General features: G+C 40.4%; 1 protein-coding gene across 1 annotated transcript in view; it reads right to left on the bottom strand.

Annotated features, from left to right (window-relative positions):
* Ndufaf2 (NADH:ubiquinone oxidoreductase complex assembly factor 2) overlaps positions 1-19869 on the bottom strand; it is a 108315-nt gene that overhangs the window by 35360 nt on the left and 53086 nt on the right. The window contains exon 2 of the mRNA XM_041663551.1: positions 6282-6371. Coding sequence (XP_041519485.1) covers positions 6282-6371 — 90 coding nt within the window. The remainder of the gene's footprint in view (positions 1-6281; positions 6372-19869) is intronic.

Genomic DNA, 19869 nt, shown 5'->3' with positions numbered 1-19869 from the left:
CCAAATCGCTACAGGCATTAGGATCCTTCTAGAAACACTGCTAACCATGTATGGTAAATTAGATATCCTACCACCAGGTTACTAGGTGAATAAAATCAAAAGTATAAAGAATATAAAGATGTTACCGGTTTGCACTCAAAATCTGTAAATTTGGAAGAGATGTGTATTTTACTTAAGGAAGAGACTGATAAAGTCTAATAATTAGAAAAGAAAGAAACAAGTGATCTTCACCAGTTCTGAGTGTTGACACCTCATACAAATAAATAGATAAATAAATAAAGGTACACTTTCTTCAAGTTTGAGAAATTCTTCAAAAGACATATTGTGAAATGACTTGTTCTCTGGTAACTGAACTTTAAGTAAATCTGACAGATATAAGAATTATCTGGTGACCTTTAGGATTCAGGGTGGCTTCTTAAATATGAAGCAAAAACTTGAAGCTTCACCTTAAAAGTGCAAGGAACTGATGCTGCCAATAGACATCCAGGTGGGAAGAAGGCAGATCGTTGCCTGGCTGGCACCTTCATCACAGTCTCACAGGATCCTTGCTAGAGCACCCATCTAAGCTATGCCTGGGCTCCTGACTCACAGAAATTCTGGGGTAATAAGCATATGCTGTTTGGAGTAGCGAAGTTTGCTATACTTATATAAGGCAAGAGGAAGCAGAGCAAGCTCATCAGCTCATTCTTGCATTGCAGGGAAGCAGGACAATTACTTAGGTAGACAGACATATGTCTTTATGTCTCTGGGTAAACACCTAGTAGAATTTCTAAGTTGTGGGGCAGGTGTATGTTCACATTTATAAAGAACTGATGAACTATTTTTTGTAGCTGTCGTCCTATTATTTTATATTTAAGGCGGCAATTTATAAAAGGTTGAGAGAATTTACAATGGTGAAATATCAGCTCCACATTTTGCCCATTCTTAAATTCTAATGTTCTCAGAAGTAAGCTGTCTTGATAAAACATTTCCATTCTCTATCTCCCAGTTTTATTCTTGTTTTAAAAAAATTTACTATGTTGATATAAATCAAGTCAAAATCAGCATATCAAGTTTTAAAAAACTAGTGCTAGGGGAGGTGTTTACACGCCTCCGCACACGATACTGACATCAGACACCATCCTCTATGACCTTCCATTTAGAAGATGTGAGTGTGTGAACGTCAGGAGGTGCATGTATGTGTGGAGGTCAGAAAACAACTCACCTGAATTGCTTCTCTCTTTCTGCCAAGCGGGTTCAGGGGATTGAACTGAAGTTGCTGGAATTGGTGGCAAGTGCCCACTATCCACTGAATCAACTCACTGGCCCTTCTCTCCCTCATTTCTTAAGATGAATCATCTCACTGAACTTGGAACTAACTCACTATATAGCCACCCAAGTGGCTGGGATTAGAGGTATACACTATCACATCCGGCTCACTTTTGATCGGTTGCAGGTTTAGGTTGCTGACATTGTGTCAGTGGTTTCTGTGTCTGTGTTGATGTGGGATTCTGGCCTGTAGTGTTATCTCTTCATTGTTTCTGTCAGGATTGATAAACAAGATAACCTGGGTTTCATAAAACTAGTACTGGCTACACTGTGATCCAAAGTGAGGAGAAAAATGTCCATTATTTAATTTCTCGGTACAGTTCTCACTAGGTAAAATTATTCATTATAACTGTTTTTAATATCATTCTGACAAGCTCTGGCTTTCACACTGTCTTTTTGGACTTCAATTTATTTTAAATATTTACTATTATATTTAAAAGTAAAGATGTTTATGACTGTCTATTTATAGCTCCATCTTGCACAATAACCAAAAGATGGATGTGAGCTAAGCCAAGCATACACTTTTTGAGGAATGCAGAAACTGTGACAACGTACAACCACAGTTGTTCACCTGGGAATGTAAGCACGCTGGGCTGAGAGAAATACACCAAATACAGAAGGACGGCCACATCTGCTTCTACCTGGATGACAAGTCTAGAACGGTCAAACGCATAATGATAGAGGGTAGAGTAGTTCATTGTTAAGGGAGGGGTTCAGTTTGAAATGATGAAAACATTCTGGAGATATGGAACAGCGCTGAAGCCTGAACAACAGTCTGAATGTGCATAAGGTCTGAGATGCACCACTCGAAATACCACACAGAGACTACCCTAAAAACCACCTTACTGTATGTCAAGTGTTGAGGGAGGCCCTGAAGCACAGGGACTCCACCGTAAAGAACTGTCGAGTCCAGGAGACGGAGGCAGCAAAGCAATCAGGTAACTTGTTAGTGTGTTAAGTGCTATGAGGAGGATAGGAAATGAGCAGCAACACAAGAAACATCTCATCTGGGGCTAGGACTGGCTGAGAGTGGGCATCAACATCTACCCCACTGAAGGAAAAGGAGGTGTTAGTCAAGTTACTACAGAGGTGGGATAAATGTAACATCATACAGTTAATAAAAGGGAATTTCATACAAGGCAATGAGTGAAGGAGCTGGGGCTGGGGCTTAGCAGTGCAGCTGTGACTTGCATGTCCAAGGCCCTAATTCTGTCCCTGAATCAACAACAGGAGAACAAAACGTCACAGACTTAGAAGATATGATTTGATTTCAAATCTTGTAGCAGCTGTTAGCTTGGGGAAGGTTGTAAGCACTCTCGACTCAGCAGGAGAAACCAGGAGTTTACAGATATTCTCACTGTCTCATCTACCCACAATTCCTACTGATGGAACTTCTGTGTTCTTCCAGCTATGGACCAGGGCTTGCACAGCTTCCTTTCTCAAGGGCTTTCAACTGATACATGCTGTCTTTGGGATTGGATCCTCACCACCACTACTGAAAAATCCTCTAATTTCCTGCCTCCAAGACAGCCAGCATAAACCCTCTTGTCACTCCGCCTTCCTCTCTAGATGGGGTCCCATGTCATCCCGCCTTCCTCTCTAGGTAGGGTCTCTTGTCACCCCGCCTTCCTCTCTAGATGGGTCTCATCTCTCCCCTCCCCCCCCCCCCCCCCCCCCCCCGCCTTCCTCTCTAGGTGGGTCTCACTAAGGTAACTTTCTTTACAGATAACCTCCTCAAAGAACCATCTCTGCTTACTTCCCCAAAGTCTCTCTTTTCTCTCAGGTTCCGCTAGTCTACTGAACTGTTTTGTCGAGATCAGTGCTGGTCTGTCTGATTCTAAAGTAAATGGTTAATGGGTGACATGTTCTTCAGTTTCCTTGCTGATGACTGGCTTCCAGAACGGGAAGTTTTTCCTTTTTCTCCTAATTTTCTTGTCACTCCTCTTGTCTCCACTGTTCTAAACCCGAGGAGCACAGGCTCCAGCCTGTCCCACACTTCCTGTTTGCACTCCCTGTCTCTGTGACCTCATCCAGCCTTTCAGGTGGCATTTGTTTGCACTCTGTGTCTCTGTGACCTCATCCAGCCTTTCAGGTGGCATTTGTTTGCTGGAAACTCCACATTTTTACTCCCAACCCAGATATTTCCAAGGAATTCTTTTTTTCTTCTTGGACACAGGGTTTCTCGGTGTCTTCTTGGCTGTTCTGGATCTCAGAGATCTGCCTGCCCGCCTCTCCTCCAGAGTGCTGGGACTAAAGGAGTACGCCACACCGCCCAGCTCCACTGAATTCTTGACTCACAATTCACCATTTCTAATCGGACGCTAAATGGGCCCCTCAAACTTACCATTTCCAACACTGGTTTTACCTCCTTCCTAGACTGTTCCTGTTACAGTTAACAGCACTGCGTTTTCTCCAGGTGAGACTAGAAGGCTCAGCATATTTATTCACAATCGTGTCTGGTGTGTCAACAATCCCATTAGCTCTACTTGTGTTGTTCCAGAATGTATCTACTTCCTTCTATTCCTGATGCTAACCTGCTCCAAGTCACAATTATTATTCTTCGCCTTAGTATTAGAAAACGTTCTGTCTCCATGTTCTGATGTCATTGCCCTCAGTTCTTACAACTCAGTATCCAGATAGATCCTTTTAACTATAACTCAGTACACCGCTCCTCCTCCAACTTCTCAGAGGCTTCCAGTTTCCCTGGAAGAAAAGGCTTGGGTCCTTATGGTAGCCCACAAAGCTGCCCACCAGATCAGGCATTCTCTTAACACTCTAAACTTATCTCTCACCTTTATGCCAGTCAAATTAGCTTCCTTGATATTCCTTAATCACCAGGGAAGGCCTTTGCCTCAGGGCCACTGTACTTGCTTTAGTAATGCCCCTCTCTGGTTAGAGCAGGGACAGATCTTTCTTCAGTCTTTATGCAAAGAAGAAAAAAGATACCTTCTCAGAAAGGCCCCTCTGAAAACTAATTAAAATTGCAAAAGCTTTCAGAGTACTCTATTTGTCCCTTGCCTGTTTCATTTTCTATGGTCATTAGCATATACGTAGTTTAGTGCTTAATCCAGTGTCTTGCTCCCACTCCCGAATGTCTGCTCCAGGAAGTCAACAGCTTCCTAGATAAACGAATGAAAGCCACACTATTTAATCCTTATTGTGTGACAGCAGGCAACTGGTAGGTACCGGTACTTTAATGTTAACAATTAAAAATGTCAACTTTTATTCACCTGGATTGAAAGCAGGTTCCTTTGGTGCTGGTATCAATGATTTCAATGTACAGCTCCCTCACTTCCCTGTACATTGCGCTGTATATATTTGCATGGTACAAAGTACTTATTTTTTTTCTTCACTTAATTGATGTGTGCCACTGTAAAAGTGTTTGTGTTTCAGTATTTGGCTGATTCATAATTTTTAAGAATATGCCCCGTGGGGATCGTATGCTGAATTACTAGATCAGGACAGAGTCGTAAAAAGCATTAAAACTTCATTCCAATTCTCTGAAAGTCTCAAAGGCTGAAAAATTAGCCATTACCTATTTGTTTATTTATAACCTAATTTATTCCTATAAACACTTTAATTCTATACTATTATTGGGAAATGACGAACTAGGCTCATAAGAAGGCACAAGCATTACTACTAGAGATTTGCAAATGTTGACAATCTGGGAAAATAAAGCTCAACTGCTCCTTCTACAAGCTGCCAACGGAGAGACTTCACTGCAGAAGCAAACAAGCTCTGTTATCCACCATGGAGCAGAAATGGTCGTCTCTGAAATGGCATTTACAGGCACAGGCTGCCATAAGCGGAACATACAGCTCATGGCTGCCACATGGAAGCTATCATGGCTCTCATGCCGTGACCACCCAGGAAGTGAGGGCTCTAAATGGATGGAGCTGCAATTGAACTAAACTTACTGGATCTTAGATGTTCTAGGTTAACCATGAATAATTAGTGTCTGAATTAGACGGTTGCTGTTATGATCAAACATGATAATGACTATAGCAAACAACCACACTTGGCAAGTGTAAAGCAAAGTAGAAGACAAATATTGGTATTTCAGATAAGTATTCTACTTTTAGTGTTTGTGCACATGTGCACACATGCACCAACATGTGTGCAGTTACTCCTACAGGCCTGGAGAGGACACTGAGTATTCTATTACTCTCTGCTTTAATCTCTTGAGAAAGAGTTTCGCACTGAATCTGGAGCCACACATGAGGCAGCACACACCAGGGATCCTCTTGTCTCCACTCCAGACAGCACTGGAGTTACAGGTGCACCAGCAGCTGCACACAGCTTTTTCTGTGGCATCTAAGGTCTTCCTGATCATATATATATATATGTTGGTTTTGAGGTAAGGTCTCATACTATAGCCCAGACTTGCTTGAAATTTACTATGTCACCCAAGCTGACCTTGAGGTTGAGGCAATTCTCCCGTTTCAGCTCCTAAGTGCTAAGATCACAGGCAAGAGCTGTTTTATGTAGCTTTCCACATCAACTTCTGTCTTCAGATAAGGTCAAACATCTATCCTTAATTTAAGAGGAAGTCACTTCACAGGTTCCTTGTGAGTTATATAAATACTTTCAAACAGCATCTAATATAAGTGTTCTCTACAAATTATAAAGGAGAAAATGAAGACCCAAAATATGCTACTTTCCCAAGTTTGGAAGTTAGTGAATGCTGGAAAAAGAACTCTAGTCGGGGGCTGTGGAGGTGCAAGGGCCAGGCATGAGCACACTCCTGTGTCTTACATGTAGGAGCTTGGTCTGCCTGCCTCACCACCAAGTCCCAATGGAGTCTTACAACTAACTCTTGGTGCCGGACATGCACTCCTTTATTAAAATAAATGCAGGGGTCCAGAAACAAAGTTGTAAAGTGTTTCCATGGAGAAGTAATTCTATGTACTCTAATTTTATAGATCATTAAATGTTTTGCCTTTCAGAACACCCTATTAGAAGTGAACACTTACCTTCCCATTCTGTTGGGATGTCTCCTGCTTCATAGTCTAGCTCCTTTCTGTTTGCTGCTTCTACAATTCTTTTCTCTCGAATAGTCTGTCCTGTAAGATCAAATGAACATTTGACAAGAGCATACACTACACCATGACAGGTTCTATCTTTTCTTTTGATTATTGTACACTACTTTATATGTAAAATTATTAAATTATCAGCAAGAAGAATAAATTTTACTTAGAGTTATATGGTGAAGAAGGCAGTTCCGAAACTGCTGCAAATTTTAAATACTTTCTAGCATTGTATGCAAAATTAATTTTTATAGAACAAATCTAGATTCTATTTAAAGAGAGCAAGCAATTAGTCCTCCAGGACACTAATAATAAAGATACTAATGATGCGTCTGTGTCCCCATACTCACAGTGTATGTATTACAGGAGTCAACAGCTGTTGTGACTGCCCTAGGGAGTTAATTCACAGCCCTTATTAAGTATGTAAGAGACCCAAGACTTTGCTGCCTCTCCTCCCATTGTACGCAGGGCTGCACTCTGTTCCCATAGCACACTAGGTTGGATTCTGTGACTCAGCTGGTTCACTACCTCAGGGAATGTAAGGAAAGAGAAATATGGAGAAAAGTTACCAGGGAGGTCCTGAGTAAATGCACAGAACCAAAAAAATCATGAACCACGATGCTTGTGGAGGTCATAATTCGTTATCAGTTGTCTTTCTCCACCACTACACACCACCTTTTGTCTGTCTCTTTATTTTGTCTCTCATTTCATCTGGAGCTCCTTTATTTGGCAAGGCTAACTGACCAAAGGACTCCATGGATCTGTCTTCTCAGAACTGGGTTTGCAGGTGCATGCTACCACAACTGGCTTCTTACTTGAGTACTGGGGATCCGAACTCAGGTCCTCATGATTATGTCGCAGGCATTTTACCCACTAAGCCACTTCCAAAGACCCAAGATGCATACAAACACAATGGGCTGCTAAAAACGATGCCTGTACATTACTTACTAAAATGTCTGAGAATCAGAATACTTATGTCTTCATATAGCCATTATTTAATACTAAGATACAAGCATGTTCTTTTAATAACAACAGCTAAATAAAGGGGAAAATCATCTAATACAAAACAGAACACGTGTGGCCTATAAGCTTTTAAGTGTATGTCAATAAGTTTGGTACAGGAGGAAGGTCTGCAGCTCCCAGGAACACCACTAAAGCATATTTGCTATAGGTATATCTATGACACAAAAACTAGCTTTTTGTTCTTATTTTTGTCTACAAATTTCATGTAAGGTCTTCAAATAATTTGAAAATACAAGTCACAGCTACTTGCATATGTATGGATGGAAATACAGGCAGAGTAATTAATGAACTTTTTTTTTTACTTTTTATCTGTCTGTATGTAAATGTAGTGTGTGTGTGTGTGTGTGTGTGTGTGTGTGTGTGTGTGTGTGTGTTTGCATGTGACAGTAGAGGCCAGAGGAGGGTATTGGGTACCTTATTCCTTTAAGACAAAGTCTCTCCCTGAACCTGGAGCTTGTCAGGTTAGGCTGGAAGCCAGAAAGGTTATGGGGACCCAGGGCACAGAGATGAGAATAAGACTTCAGAGCACAAAGTCCAAAACCTACAGTCAATTTGCTTGTTCTTTTCTCTTTTATTTTTTAAAGTCCCAACCCTAATTCAATATCAATTTTGCCATACTTTATAATATCCGAATTGACATTCTTGATTAAGTTGACCTTTCTTTTTCTTTTCTTTTTTTTTTTTTAAAGATTTATTTATTTATTAAGCATACAATGTACTGCTGGCAAAGAAGGCACCAGGTCTCATTATATTACAGATGGTTGTGAGCCACCAGTGCTCTTACCCTCTGAGCCATCTCTCCAGCCCCAAGTTGACCTTTTTTTAGGAATCACTTTTACCTAGTCCTAAAAGATTCCATCCATATGCTTGCTGTGTTTTTAGTTCATAAATACATTAAAATAGATACAGAAGAAATAAATCCAAAGAGTCATCTAGAAACTCCTTACATAACCATTCTACAGAACTCACTAGTCTGTCTAGACACGTCAGTAACATATGAAGGGCTAAGAAGCCAGTATAACCAGGCTGGAGAGTTTGTGGACAGGCAATGTCTGATTTAACATCAACGTTTTGTTTATAATATATTTACTCTTCATTTCATAACATTGTGTTACACACAATTATCTTATGATAAGTCTAAAAAAGGCAGAGTCCCAATATGACTAGATTTTAAAAGAGAATACAAAACTAATATTTATATGTCTACTACATGCCAAGGTAAGTTTTACCTCTGTAAAGTTAGCATACAAAGTATTGGATTGCATTACAGCATTTTCATATACATACAGATACATGTATACGCCATCATGCTTTTTCACCATGTGGATCCTAGGTATCAGGCAAGTGCTTTTCCCAGCTGACCTATCACACTGGCCTTGTTTTTTGAGGCGGTATCTCATGTATCCCAAGCTGGCCTCAAAGTCACTGTGCAGCCAAGAATAACTTTGAACTCGAGTTTCTCTGGCTTCTACCTCCTCACTACCAACTGGGCCACACCCAGCCCTTTGTTCTTATTCATCTCACTCACCATTCTCCCTGTCTTCCTGCCTCCCCTGGCTAGTTCCCTATTTCCCCCAAATAGGTCTCCAGCTTTCTTCTTACAGTCTACCTCCCTCCAGCCCCACCCAATTCCCCTTCCTTAAGGTATCTTCTTTCACTCTCATGGCTCCTTTTCTATTTTTATTTTACACACACACACACACACACACACACACACACACACACACAAGCGCGCGTGCGAGACAGAGAAAATAATGGTATCTGAGTATCTTATTTTGTCTTATTTTGCTTAATACAATCTCTAGTTGTGTTCTTTTTCCTGTAGTGTTTTATCTGCCTTTATAGCTGAACAAGCTCCCTTTGTTTATGGGGACATTTCCTCTGTCAGTTCATTTAGGGATTGATAACTAGGCAGGCTCCACTTATTTGCTGTTGTTAATAGTGAGGCAGTACACACAAACGTGCGAGTGTCTCTGTGTGCTGACTTGAGGTACACCCCAGGAGTGCCAGGCCCTCATGCAGTAGTACTCGTTTTAAGTTCTCTGACCAAATCCACCCAGCCACACCACTTTACTCTCCCATCGGGGCATGCAAGGTTTCCTCTTTCGCCACATCCAGCCAGCATTTCTGTCATGTGTTCTTGACAACAGCTATTCTGACCTGGGTGAGATGGAAGATAAAAAGAGTCTGAATTTCATTTCTCTGTCAGTAAAAGATATTAAACACTTTTCAAATATTTAGTGGTTCTTGTAGTTCTTCTTTGGAGAACTGTTAAGTTCATTAACCTACTTATTGATTGGACGTATTTAGGGAATTAATCTTTTCAGCTCTTTATATAGTCTAGAAATTAGTCCCCTATTTAGACCTAGCTGGCATTTATTCATTTTCCCATCTGCAAGCTGTCCCCTCACTCTGGTGGTTGTCTTCTTTGCTATAATAAAGTGTTTAATTTCATTTAATCCCATTTGCCAATTCTTGGGATCGTCACTGTGTCTTTTCAGAAAGTCCTTGCCATTCCTAAACCCTGGCATGGTGCAAAGCTTCAGCTCTTACACTCAGGCCTTTCCCACCCCCTCAAATGCCACAGCTCTATGGAGCACCATTAGCTTTGCAAGGCACCATTACCTTAGTTTATAAATAAAGGTACGGCGGCCTACAAGAACTTAATTCATTAACTTGAGGTAAAACCATCAGCAAACAAGCTCCAGGAGGAAATGCAGACCTTCTGGTCCCAGTCCCTATCACTGAACTTTTATGTATCTTTAACTGTTCATTTGTAGACCTGCACATCTCAGCTAGTAAATGCTAAAAGCAAAAGTAACTGCTATCTCTAAAACAATTAAAAATGAAAACCCGCTACCCTTTACCAGATTTTAAGAATGTAGAAAACATCCCTTACATCAGTTAAGATAGTAATCACCAAACACTAACTGCAGAATACAGGCAACTGTCAGAAAATACAAACCAAATAAAATCCCATCACCTGAAATAGCTTATTACTAACACTTAATAGACTATATATAGACACATATACCAAACAGACAGACAGACAGACAGACACACACACACACACACACACACACACACACTGATAAGTGTATATTCATGCAGAAGTTTCTGATGCAGAAAATATGAAATTTCGCGTGTCATTCTCCCTACCGTAAAAAAATTTCAATATCCAGTTTGAATGTTTTGACATTTCGATGAAAAGAAAGCTCCTGTGTAAGTATGCTAACATTTTCCTCCCCTCTGTTGTGTTTTAATGTGAAGATAAAAATAAAACTTGCCGCTTTAAGAGTTAGCAGTCAAACCCACAAGTGTAGTTCCAGACCCATGACTTGTGAATGCGTTTTGTGCACAAGCCACCTTTCCTGGATACAAGTTGCTACCATCCCTCATCAAATAAGCCTCTCTTCACTGCAAATGCAGACCACGGCTGGACACAGTGAAGAGAGCAGCATTTCATGGTGAGCCCAGCTCTAACAATGACATCAACATCACAGCTGCTGCGTCTATGGCTCAGGAACCCGGAGAAAGAGGGGGTGAAAGGTTGTGAAAGCCTTAACACCAGTGGCTTAGTTATTTCTCAACTGCTGTGAGAAAACACCAGGACCAAGGCAAACATCTTTTCCAACAAGGCCGCATCTCCTAACTCTTTCCAAACAGGTCAACCTACTGGGGACCAAGTGTTCAAACATGTGAGTCTGGGAGCCATTCTTACTCAAACCACCACAACCTGAAAGTCCCCTGTGAAATGGTTTCTTCTAGAAATGGCTGCATTAACAAGATTGGAACAGTGGAAATATCAGTGGATACGTGTATGAGGAATTTCACAGGGTTCAACCTATAGACAAAAAACCAGGTAACCAATAACTATGGGGAGGAGAATTAACTTCTCCCAGGGAGGAGCCCCTTACTGGATGTTCAATGCAGAGTGGTCAGTCTTGAAACTGAATGCACACAAACAACAAAATGGACTTAGCAGGTTGTATTTATATATACTTGTGCAGACACATACATACATGCATGTGCACACATCTGTATGTATGTATATATGTATATGCATGTATGAGTACATATGCATATACATATGTACATACAGACATGCAGAGACATACATACATGAGTGTATATGTGTGTGTGCATATATATATATATATATATATATATATATATATATATATTAGACAAAGAGGCTATCAATTTGAGTGGAGCGACACGGGACAGGTTCAAGGGAAGGCGTAGCTACAAATATTCTCCGGCCCGCTGGTTCCCTTGGATTGGGTTTTCTTTACCTGCCTGTTCCTGAAGTTACTTATGAAATAACCACTCTGAGACTTAATATTATATACTCTTTGGCCTATTAGTTCAGGCATATAATTAACTAACTCTCACATCTTAAATGAACTCATTTCAATTATTTTATATTTTACCATGAGGCTCATGGTTTGTTATCTCTTGCTTCTTAGGCAGCTACATGGTGTCTGCCTGACTTCCCCTTCTTTCTTCCTCTATCTCTACTTGGATTTCCTGCCTTGCTATGTTCTGCCCTGCCATAGGCCAAAGCAGCTTCTTTATTAACCAATGGTAATAAAACATATTCACAGCATACAGAGGGGACTCCTACAACAGGAATGTAGTGGGAGTGTGGAAAGAAGGAAAAGGAGGTGAGAACTGATAAATTTTCTTTCAACTGAAAACACATTTAAAACACACAACACCAATAAACTGAGTTAATACTAAAAGAAAATTTAAGTCAATTAAAGAACATGTATCAGGTATGCTATTAAAATTTAGTTTTACAAATTGAGGCATAACTTTGAGATCTGAGGAAGAGATAAAGTGCAATAATTTAGCAGATTGGTCGCCAAATAAGTTCTCTCTTTGGGAGACAAAAATCTACGACAGCCAAACAATGTTCTGTGTCCCTGGTGCTGCAGCCTGCCTGTCATCTTTTTAAATTCTGACTCAAAAGAGGAAGGAATACTAGAGATAGTAAACTGTCTTCATAAATTTCATGAAATTATCAAGCACACACCTTCCCTTCCATGGTGTGTGTGTGTGTGACTGAAATGCCAAGCCACACCCCACTGACAGAGATTCAACTAAGTCCTTTAGTGTTGGATAAAGTTCTACAAAACAATCAATAATCAGAACACGTTTTGTGGGAAAGATCTGATGTTTTTATTGCTTTATGCACCATTTTCAGAACACAGACGTTATTGTTAGTCTTAAGGTATTTTCCCAAAGGATTTCATGGTTTTGTTTTGCTAGGCAAAGTGCTCTGCCATTGAGCTACAGTTCCAGTGCCATTAACTCTAATCAGAAAAGATCCTTAAGAAAATTTATAATTGATTTTCTAACAACCCAGTGTATGTATATAATGTATTTTCATCATACTTACTTCCCATCACCCTCTCTTACTCACTCCTATTCCTGCTTAGCGCCTTTCCCCAACTCATCCTCCTCCTACAGTCATGTCCTTTGTGTGGTGCATGTGTGACCCACTGAGTTTAGTTAAGGTTTCTGGCATGAATATGGATTAAGGGTTTTTTTACTGAAGCATAGGTTGTGTTGAAATTTTGTTTATGCTATAACATAACATAATATAATAGCTTGCCTGAAGATCAGAGGGCAGAGCTATCCACGAGTTAACCTTAGAGGACTGGAGGTCTGTACAGACGGGAAGTGATTATGGCTGGGCGGAGAGAGGAAAATAAGGTGGGAGGAGACAGGAGCTTGGTCCTTTTTTTGAACAAGGAGTTAGCAAAGTAAGAATTGACCATGGCTTGCTCCTTTGTCTCTCTTATCTTTCAACATTTACCCAACATTTGGCTCCAAGTTTTTAATTTTTAAGACCAATTAGAACTTGATGTGGGATTCCCCTCTGCGTGATATGAATATGTTTTATTAGCATTGGTTAGTAAAGAAGCTGCTTTGGTCTATGGCAGAGCAGAATAGAGCTAGGTGGAGAAAACTGAATTGAATGCAGGGAGAAAGAAGGCAGGGTCAAGGAGTCGCCATATAGTAGCCAAAGGAAAAAAGACACTGGAACCTTACTGGTAGGTCACAGCCTTGTGGTGATACATAGATTAATAGATATGGACTAATTTAAGATGTAAGAGCTAGCCAGGAATATGCCTAAGCTAATGGCCCAGCAGTGTTATAATTAATATAGTTTCTGTGTTATTATTTGGGTCTGGATGGCCGGAAAATGAACAAGCAGCCTCCCTTTACAAGAACTCGTGCTATAATAGGCAGCTTACTAGTAACTCCACCACCACCGCCACAAAAAAAAAAAAATTACTTGGCCTCCCCTAGCAACTATTAATTGACAGTAGCTCTTCACCTATGTGTGGGGACTCACGTGTCCCTCACCATTCATGATGGAATGTTGAAGGGCCTAATCTTGTGCATGTCTTAGGCAGGCAATTATAGCTGCTATGGGTTCATGAATTCAATAGCCATTCAAATCCAGAAGCCAGTGTTTCATACCACTCCTATCCATCAGGTATATATATTTGTGCTGTGTGTCTGGGGAATAATAGCAAGGGAAATGTATACATGTTTGATACAGATGGCTTAATTTAAAAGCCGTGTTTTCATATGAGCATTATAATTCCGTATGGTGGTATATTACACATGTAACTTCCAGAACACTCCCCTGTGCATTCAGGAGAGTTATGAGGCTTGGCTATTTAAGTCATTTTCAGTACTTGCAACTGCAGCTAATGCTGTAATGAATACTTGTATGCATATGTATTATTAATGCAGTCATTCTTAAATATATAAAAGAGCTCCCATGAATCATTAAGAAAAGAGCAACAGTAAACAGAAAAATATTCCAAGGACATGAACAGATAATGCAGAGAAAAGAAGGACAAAAGCATATAAGATGAAATGCCAAGTGCCTGCACAAAAATGGCAATTTAGTGCCCACTGCAGTAGCTAAACTCAGCAACTTTTATAGGCAACAGTTTAGAAAAAAGTTGTCAAAATTGCAAGTACAATTCTGGAAATTTTATCTATATATTCTCACTTATTTGGAAAGATATATGAAAACGTTACTCATTGCAATACTGTTTATAATGGCAAAAGGCTAGGAACTACTTACACATTCCTCAATACAAAGTAAGGAAAGATTGGGCTGCACCATTCTCTGTACTATTTCAGGGCTATTAAAAAATAATAAAACTAAAGTAGAAGAAGAAAAGCAAAAGGTGCAAAATTGGAAAAGAGAATGGCGATGGGTCTTTTCTGTTCGTGTGCAGAAGCTCTGAGGCAGGTTACTAAGGGAGAGAAAAAAAAGTGATATGCATAGCAGTCTGAGCCATCTGCTACCATCCGTGTCATTTGTCCGTCCCCCAAATCTTCCTACACTTTTGCTTGTACAGCTAAAAGTAACCCTGGAGGACTGCTTCAGAAACAGTCTCTGGTTTGCACCAGAGAGAACTGAATGGCCAAGAGCCAGGATGAGAAGGGAGACACCCATACTTGTGCCTACTCAGCACGCATGCATGACGGCGCCCATAAATGTGCCAACTCAGCACACATGCAATGTTCACTCACCTGCAAAATCTAGATTTTAAAGTAGTAAAGATTGAAGGCGTAAGTCACAAACAATGCCACACCAGTTTGGAATTATGATTAATAGGGTGGTATTTATTTAAAGGGGAAAAAACTTACAGATAACCGTCCCAGACAACAGCCCTCTGTGCAAATCAGGAAGGAGTCTAGTCACCGGAAACAGGAAGCGAAGAGACCAAGAAGGGAAGTAGCCGCTTTTTTAAAGGGAGAGAGACCACGCCCCAATGGGCTGGTATCTCAGCGGCTATAGGCTGGAGGAGCGGAGGACGTCCCGCAACAAAAGATGAACATCTGGAAAGAGGAAAGGGACTTGTGGGAGGGCAGAGAGTCCCACAAGGGATGACTGCAGGTAAACTGTATCATACATATGTATCTGCCTGCCACAATGAAACCGTTTTCTACAATGAATCTGGCTGAAGAACTGCCAGCTTTATCACAACACATCCTGCTTCATGCGGTCTTAGTTACCCTGTAGGCGAACAAGACTACTGACAGATCCCTGTGACAAGAGGCACAGTGGCTCTGAGGAACGAGGGCAGACTCATGCATCTTTCCCTGGACCACCACTCCTTTCTTTATCCACCCTCACAGGCCAGGGCAGACACTGGAGTCATCTTAAATCTTCAAATTTCAGTGCTTCAGAACTCCAGAGGTATTTCTGTGATGAAGACCATGAAGAAAAGTGATTTGAAGAAGTGTTGTTTTGCCGGGCGGGGTGGCGCAGGCCTTTAATCCCAGCACTCGGGAGGCAGAGGCAGGTGGATCTCTTGTGAGTTTGAGACCAGCCTGTGTAGTTCCAGGACAGGCTCCAAAATCACAGAAAAACCCTGTCTCGAAAAACCAAAAAAAAAAAAAAAAAAAAAGTGTTTTTTTTTTTTTTTTTTTTTTTTTTTTTCCATCTTACAGCTTACAGGAAGGGAAGTCAGGGCAGGAACTCGAGGCAGGAACTGAAGCGGAGACTTTGGCGGAATGCTGCTTACTGGCCTGCTCCCTGGCTTGCTCAGTCTGCTTTCTGATATAACCCAGGAGAACCTGCCTAGGGTGAACTACCCAGCTGGCCATCCCAGATCAACCATTAATCAAGAAAATATCTTCCTAGTTGAGGTTAACTCTTCACAGATGACTCTTTGTGTTAAATAGATCACAAAACATAACCCACACATTTCTTTCTTGGCGACATAGTAAGTTCTTATAGCTTACTGTAGCTGTCCTGGACTAGAGTGTGAGACCCTGGCTCCAGGACGGGGACTGGGGGACGGAGCTGGTTAAGGTCAGAGAGAAAGATGGACAGCATGATAGAGATAAGCACCTGTCTACTTTCAGCCCAGTACTCCCCAACCAGTCAACACATGAGAGCTGAGTGTAGGCGAGGTGTGGTTGCAAAGGGAGGTGACAGAGCTGAGACCGCTGTCCCTTGTCAATAAGCAAGCTCCAGGCTTTTGATGTCTGAGAGGAGCTCTCAGCTTGGAGAAATGGTTATGAAATACACAGAAAGGCAGGATAAGATCTTTAAGGTCTCACTGACTTTTGGCCTTTTATCACAGGGGCAGCAAACCGTGCAGCCTGCTGATAATTTTAACTATAAAAGATTCCATTCTGCATATAAAAGGAGGCTTAGAAACATGAATGTATAATGTATGAAAGTCAAGCCTATTGAAAAGTCAACTACAGATACTAGATTTGAACTTCTAAATTTTGATACATTCTGAATCATATATAAAATGAATCTCAATTTTAAGAACCAAAATAGGAACTCTTTAGACTGAAAACCACTTTACATATGACTTACAGTAGAATTGAAGAAAGTTCCTCAGATGCAGGATCTATTCATTAGGACACAGCCAAGGACCAGACAATGTTTAACTGTCTTTCATATATTACGTCTCATCTTTAAAGTAACTTTTTACAAATGAGAGAGACTGAATGATTAACTTATCCCAAGACACTGGGTAAAGAAAGATAGCAGTCATTTTAATGGAAGTATTTTTCTTATTTCTAAGCATAAGCATGATCTGTTTAAGAATTTTAAATTAGTATTTACAAATTTACTATGAGGAATCATTACAAATATTAAGCTGAAAACTAACATTTATTAAGAACTTTCATAAGCTATTATTTTCCTATAGTGATTACATAAAGCATTCCTGCTTGGAAAGTTGATGACTCCGTAATTTGACATATTCTACACATAATTATGAGAGCTTTGAAGATGATCTTGGTGGATCTTAGCAGGCAAAACATTTTAAAAAACAATTAAAAAGGCCTTGCAGATAGATATGCTTCCCGAATTCGTAAGACCACCAGTGAGTTCACTGTACCAGGTGAAACTGTTAGGTCTCCCACAGTCATGGGTCCCCACAAATAATCTGAGGTCATTTCAGGGTAGAAAAAAAATTGTGCCACAAAGCTTGGCTATTCTGAAATGCCTGGTATAACATGGTTTAGCTCTTGGGCTGCAAAAGCTGAAGGACCTCAAACATCATATAGGAAGAAACAGAAAAATCCCAAGCAATGTGCTTCCTCTATCAGTGAAAATGCTCTGTGGCCAGTTAGTAACATATTGGTGTTCTTCTCTTAACTGAAAAGAAAAAAACAAAACAAACAAACAAACAAAAAAAAACCACTTGAACTCATTCATATTTTTAAAAGCAGTAAGCATGTAATAAAATTTAACTCTGAAACTGCATATCAAGAATATCACAATTCAAGAAAAAATACATCAGTTTATAGCAAATTTCCAATACAAACTTTCTCATTTACTACTAATAAAAATCTCAAAATAATATTATATTCAAACAAAAATTTCAGGTTCTAAAAATAGCTGGGAGAATAATCTGAGAATACCTGCCTAGAATATGTGAGGCCCATTCAAACCTCATTACCTACACACACACACACACACACACACACACACACACACACACACACACAAAAGCACGCGAGCCAGTCACTTAACAGCTGTAAAGTTCAGAAAACATCTTTTAAGCAACAAACATATCAGGGAGTTTAAACTGCACATTTGGGAAGATTTACAATAAAATGTTAAACAGGTTTATTGATAGAGGCCCATATCAAACACATATATCTAAGAAATGCCCAGCACTTCACATCGTTTATATCTTTTTCATTACCGCATAGAACACCTGCTTACAGTATGTTTCTAAGAAGCACTTAATTTTTTTTTCAAGTTGCAAGAGATTTTTGAGTCCCTGAAGAAATACATGGGACTCTGTTAAAAAGGAAAAACATCAATGTTGAAATCACAACAACTTGCCGGGTGGTGGGGGCGCATGCCTTTAATCCCAGCATTCAGGTGGCAGAGGCAAGCAGATCTCTGTGAGTTCGAGACCAGCCTGATCTACAGACCGAGTTCCAGGACAGGCTCCAAAGCTGCAGAGAAACCCTGTCTCGAAAAACCAAAAAAAACCAAAAAAACAAAAACAAAAAAAACCCCCAAAAAACAAAAACAAAAACCAAAAACCAAAAAAACCTCACTTGGAAGACCTGAAGATCTAAGTTTTGTTTGAGGTGGAAGAGTTGGAAGTATTTTGTTAACATATTCTATACTTCTTTGTAAAACAATATATAGTTTCTTTATAAATGAAAATTTGAACAAAATACCACAAGAAACATTAGCAAAGTCTGGAATAAATGAATGTGAATTATGAGTTCATACATCTTGTACAAAAGTAAGGAAGAGAAGGATGCATTTTGTTTTAGCCAAATTAAATAGACCATAAAACATACTATAAGAAAAATCACAGTTTTAAAAAGCCAGCTCTACGTGCCCCCCCACCCCCACACACACTTAGCTCTGGATGGCCTCAAACTTGCTTTCTGGATCAGGTGATCCTGAAACGCAGAGATCTGCTTGCCTCTATCACCCGAGAACTGGGATAAAAGCGGGTACCACCCACATTCTACGGTAGTAACCAATTGCTCTCAAACTGGACTAAGGAACCACTCAACAAGAGGGGTTCCAGGCCTGGTACTAAAAATCTACTATAGTAATATTTCATAAATATTTTGTATCTAATAAATAAAGCTTGCCTGAAAATCAGAATGCAAAGCAGCCACACAGGCCAGGCAGTAATAGCACACACCTTTAATCCCAGAGGTCAGGGAGTGGTGGCACTCACTTTTAATCCCAGGTTAATCCCAGGACTCAAGGCCACCCTGGGCTACTTGAGATAGCATCTGTCTAAAAAAGTAACAGAACTCACACAAAGGTGCTCCCAGCACTCAGGAGTCACAAGCCTTTAATCTCCACCTCCCGTCTGGAGAGGTGGAGACAGGAGTGATGTGGCTGGGTGAAAAGAAGTATATAAAGTAGAGGAGACAGGATTGCCCATTTTCAGTCTGAGGTAGGGTAAGAGCTCACTAGTAGTGATTGGCTGCTTGTTTTTCTGATCTTCAGTCCCCCAATATCTGCCTCTGGGTTTTTATTATTTATGCTACAACCTACCTAACTACTCAGTGCTGGTGAAATCATGGTTATTGGAGGAGAATCTACAACCCCTAATTTATTAAACCAACACAACCCCTAACAATCTACAAACATTTGTCCTTATACTCACAGTCTTCTCTCCTCACCAAGGGAACTTCTCTTTGCAACAGATGGAGACCACTACAGACAACCACAACCAATCAAAATGCAAACGAAGCCCAGTCCTGATGGACACAGCTATACTGAAAGCTCTGGGAACACTGCAGACGTGGGAGAGGAAAGATTCTAAGAGTCGGAGCATCAGTCACTTTCCTGTGAGACTGTGTCTCCTCGGAATATCACTTCAAAGTGAGCCTAACAAGAGGACAATGAACATGCCAAAGTATACAGGGGAAAACCCACGAAGTCTCAACCCTACACAGAAAACAAGGGTCAACTGAGGAAAGCTGGGAGAGGAGGACCTCCCCAGAGAAGAAC

Source organism: Microtus oregoni, unplaced genomic scaffold (genome assembly GCF_018167655.1).
Source record: "Microtus oregoni isolate MIOR12 unplaced genomic scaffold, Mior012 000014F_ref0000157, whole genome shotgun sequence".
Classification (NCBI taxonomy): Eukaryota; Metazoa; Chordata; class Mammalia; order Rodentia; family Cricetidae; genus Microtus; species Microtus oregoni.
This window is presented reverse-complemented; position numbering and strand designations above follow the sequence as displayed.